General features: G+C 38.0%; 1 protein-coding gene across 1 annotated transcript; it reads left to right on the plus strand.

Moving 5' to 3' along the window:
• Positions 1 to 2,867: 2,867 nt before the first annotated feature.
• LOC149405128 (uncharacterized) lies at positions 2,868 to 3,515 on the plus strand. Its single transcript, XM_089607770.1, has 2 exons — positions 2,868 to 2,939; positions 3,102 to 3,515. Exons 1-2 carry the CDS (start codon positions 2,868 to 2,870, stop codon positions 3,513 to 3,515), a joined length of 486 nt encoding a protein of 161 aa, XP_089463896.1.
• The last annotated feature ends 1,334 nt before the right edge of the window (positions 3,516 to 4,849 follow it).

Genomic DNA, 4,849 nt, shown 5'->3' on the forward strand with positions numbered 1-4,849 from the left:
AAAATTTTACTCGAAAGTTCTCAAACCTTTAAAACACGTTTTTCAATATAAAAAATTAAAAACTTTTAGAACTGATTCTAATGTGTTTTAAAAACATCCCAAACTCATAGAAAATCAACATGCTTTTTAATTTAAAGACATGAGCAATAAATTAAAAAAAATCTAAGATAACAATTCTAACTTGTCACAAAATTAGTAAACTTTCGAAAACGATTTTCAAGCTCATAATTTCAAAAACATGTACATGCTAATCTTTGACCTCTGATACCATTTGTTGGAATCGATCTAGGGTTTAAGAAAATAATTAACGCTTCGGTAAGCGGCAGAATTTTAAAAAATTTCTTTTACAAGTAAAACCAGTTTTTACTAACCTAGACAAAAGAGCAAGTACACGTAATTAAAAAACTATTATGAGCTAAGAAGCTTACTAACCTTTCTTGAAGCTTGATCTTTGAGAAGCTCTTAGAAAGTTGCAACGTTCGTCTCCCCTCGCAGCACGTCCCTCTTTCTTTCCTCGGCACCTCGAGCAACCACGAAAGTTTCTATCACTAAATCACTCGAGAGAAAAGGAATTAGTGAGTGGACACTTTTAAACACTACGACTTAAGAACGAGTCTTGAAGTCGCAGAGCTAATCTCTAGGTCAAATGAGGACCTAGGTGCCAAAACAATAAAACGAAATTGAAGAGAGAGAGAGAGAGAGAGAGAGAGAGAGAGAGAGAGGATCGGCCAAGTCTAGAGAGAGAAGCTCTCAATCTCTAAAACTTTGGGATGAATGAAACAATGAGAATGAGGCCTCTATTTATAGGGGAGGGATTGCCTTCAAAAGGTAGTTTCCTTTTCTCTTTTCTCACCTATATGGACGTCCAACATGAGCCAATTAAGGCCTTGGACTTGTTTCCTCATTTAATTTGCTCTCTCTTGGCCGAAAATACACTTGCTTCTAGAAGCAAATTTGTTTCCTCTTTTTCTTTTGGCAAGTATCTTCATACATTAATGCACAAAATAATCTCTCTTTCATACCATGGCATGCACGAAATTTAGCCTCTCTTTTCATTGGGTTGGACGAAAATAAGGCTTCTAGAAGGACCTTCTAGATGTTTCTTCATTTGTTCATGACAACATAAGAAAACCCCACTAAGAATTTTCAAGTAAAATTCTATGAAATGAAATTAATCCTCAAGGCCCAATTACACTAATATGGCTGAGTAATATTTATTTCATTTGTCATCATATGACAATGTCAAAAAAAATTTATTGACATTCTTTTCGTCCTATGTCCAAAAAGACAAAAATACCCTTTTGACAATTTTCGTAAAACTGTCTCGTTCTTGTTTTGACTTAGCTTTCAGTTTAACTATTCCTACTCGATGTGATTCGTGACAGTGACCTCATGGACCCAAATGAACAAAGCTTGAGCTAAACACTTGGACTCAAGAGTTCACAAACCTTTTCCAAGTTTAGCTTAATGCCAACTGACTCCACTAAAGAGTTGACACTGAAAATCTCTCGGTTCAAATGAATTTATTTTCTACTCAAGAATTCACCTAATTATAATGAGCGGATCCACTGAATATTATCTATGCTACCCTTCATGAATGTCATCAGCTAGTCGGGATTTACTAAATTACCATTTTACCCTTCTAGCTGTTCTTTCCTCAACTCATTTGTCGCTTGTGAATAAGTTAGAAACAATGTATTGACGAGGAGCTAACAAGTCACATTGTTTCATCCAAAAGAGTCAGGACTCAATTTGGACACTGGCCAGTTCATTTATTCACACTCCAAGGAACAAAGCATGAGGTGACATACATTGCATTTCAGCAATCTTGTACATGAATTCCATATCTATGAGAACTTCACAAAGTTACTCATGACATACTCACAACTTAGTACTTCACCAATAGGCCCTGTTCGGAATCACATAGTGAGTCCGAACTTTGACTTTCTCAAATGAGAATACTAAGGTGTGAAATGGCATGTCTCATTTCAGGATTAAGGTAAGCATGATGCAATTCATACATAGTGACTTCGAGACATAAGAGGTTAAATGGTTTGTTCTTATCTTGTCTCTAGAAGTGCACTGGTCAATTCAGTACCTTCGGAAGATACCTAGAAGAACTATAGAGTCTCCAACTCTCAATGCCTCATAACCAGACATCATAGATTCTTCTAACAATCATACTGAGGTCAATAGTCCTTTGACCCTTAGATTGCGAATATATCGTTTTAAGCAAACTACGAAGAGTTTGTTCATGCAAATCTACATTTGTCTCTTCGTAAGTTGTTTAGTTTGTTTATGGACTAAAAAACTAAGGTTTTATCATAAAGCTTCAGACAAGGAAGATCGAATGAACGTTTCAACTTTTTATTAATGAATAAGCAATTACAAGCAAGAGTCTTCATGAGACTATATTACATCAAATGTACACAAATAGACACTACTACTCTTCTTGTGGGCACCATTGACAACAAAGGGAGCATTGGAAGTCTTCCGTATGCGAATTACGGCGTTTGCATTCAGTATTTATGGGGTAACTTGCTGACGAAGTTTCGCCGTCGTAAACTTTGGCCACTTTTTCTCAAGGCTGCCAAGGCATACACGCACGACGAGTACGAGTATTTTTTCGACAAACTTAGTTGCAAGCAGTCGGGAATCAAGGATTATTTGATTGAAGCTAATCCGGAATTGTGGGCTCGTTCCAAATTCTCGGGGAAAAGATATCAAGTCATGACAACTAACATCTCGGAGTGCATGAACGCTGTTCTACGAGAAAATCGGAGCTGGCCGGTAGCTTTCCTAGTCTTGGATTTTAGGAAAAAAAACTACAGCAATGGTTTTATAGACGTATGTCGTCTTTTGAATCGATGAAGTCTCGGTTGACTTCTTGGGCGTATAAGCTCATATTGGAGAAGGAAGATGAAGCTCGGTCTATGAAGGTACGTGTTTCTTTATGTATGTTTATTTAGTGTTTATGAATGTTTAGGCTGTTAAAACTGTTTCACATAGTTTAATTCATATTTTCATGTGTTTAAGGTAGGATTAATTTTAATCCATCCTGGATTAATCTTACTGACAGTGCCATATTTATCTTGAATTAGGTCAATGAAGTTCATTTGACGCTATTCGAGGTGGTTGATGGGCAACGATCTGTTACTGTAGATATTCTGAACAGAAGTTGTTCGTGCTTGTTTTGGCAATTGGAAGAGATTCCTTGCGGACATGCCGTGGCCGCTCTTTGGATGAGAAAGCTCGACCCGATGAACTATGTGTCTTCATATTACACCAAGGAGACGCTGATGGCGACTTATTCCAGATGTGTCTATCCTGTAAACGAGAATCAAGCCTCATTGGTTCGTGCGGGTGATACAAGCGTTATCAAACCGCCTAAGCTCAAGACTCTTCCTGGAAGGCCTCGGAAGAAAAGGATTCGTTCTTCGAATGAATTCAAACATGTGCATTGTGGTTCATGCGGTGAAGCCGGATACAACACTAGAACTTGTGCGAAGATCTAGGGTTCATTTCATTTCATTTGTGTATTCTTTTGGTTTTTGGTTTTTTAATTTTTTTGCAATTATGTTGACTTTGGTATTGTTCATTTTCAATTTTGACATTGTAGTTTAATTCAAAATATTTGGAATAGATTGGCATGATTAATTTTGTTCATATTTTCATGAGTTTAAGGTAGGATTAATTTTAGTCCTGCCTGGATTAAACTTAACAATGGAATTAACTGACTAATCCAACATTCAATGCCATGATACAAACAGTGATAGAGAACTGAAAATAACCCAAATATTACTCTAACGATTCTGGATTAAACTTCAAAAGATATTAACTGACTAATCTAACCTTCAATGCAATTTCTTTACAAACAGTGATAGAGAACTGAAAATAACACAAATATTACTCTAACGTTTCCTATTACATGTTTCTTCGTTTTTTTTATCATAGATTGAGTAAGGTTAAGGCTGAAGCTTGGCATGTCCTCGGGGGTAGGCGTCTCCACAGGCTGCTCTGTTGTCGTCTTCACGGCCGGCTTCTCAGGCTGCTCTGTTGTCGTCTCCATGGCCGGCTTCCCGGGCTGCTTTGCTGTTGTCTCAACGGCCGGCTTCTCGGGCTGCTTTGTCGTCGTCTCCACGGCCAGCTTCTCAGGCTTTTCTTCATTCTTCTTCAAAGCAGCCTTCTTTTGCCTTTTTTGTTTTTGCACATCGGGGTCCGCAGATCCAAACTCCGTTGTATAAGGCAGACATATAACAGCAGCCTTGTGTTGCTCGCGTTTCCGCGGTGACCTGCGGACGATTGGAGCTTCTCGCCTTGCAGCTTTTTTAAAAACCTGCAACAATTACAACAAAATAATCATGTTTTCAGTGACTGAATATTTTTTAATCCTGCCTTCCTAAGAATTAATCCAGGATTAATGACCAATTACCCTCATCTTCAAATTTCCTTTTGGAGTGTAACCATTTGACCTACGCCATCCTCGCCCCGGGTTGAAATCTGTTCCGCCACCGCAGTGTCAGCCCTTGCGTTCTCCTTCACCGTTGCTGGGTCAATTGGAATCTATTCAGGCATCTCGGTGTTGAGCTGAAACAAATTAATCCAGGGTTCACTATTAATAATCCAGGTTCCAAACACTAAAAAATATTTGTCGAGTTTTCAAACCTGTATAGTTGATGTCGCTGGGCGATTGCAACCCTTTTGGTGTCCTTCACTGTTGGTGGGTCGGTTGGAATCTCTTCAGCCCTCTCGGTGTTCAACTGAAACATTAGCGTTCTAGTTAACATTCTTTATTAGGCATAATTTGAAATTTATATCAAATAAACAAAGTTAATTATTACTTACAGTA

The sequence above is a fragment of the Urtica dioica genome, chromosome 2 (genome assembly GCF_054948205.1).
Source record: "Urtica dioica subsp. dioica isolate 48M chromosome 2, U.dioica_male_clone48M_v1_H2, whole genome shotgun sequence".
NCBI classification, from domain to species: Eukaryota; Viridiplantae; Streptophyta; class Magnoliopsida; order Rosales; family Urticaceae; genus Urtica; species Urtica dioica.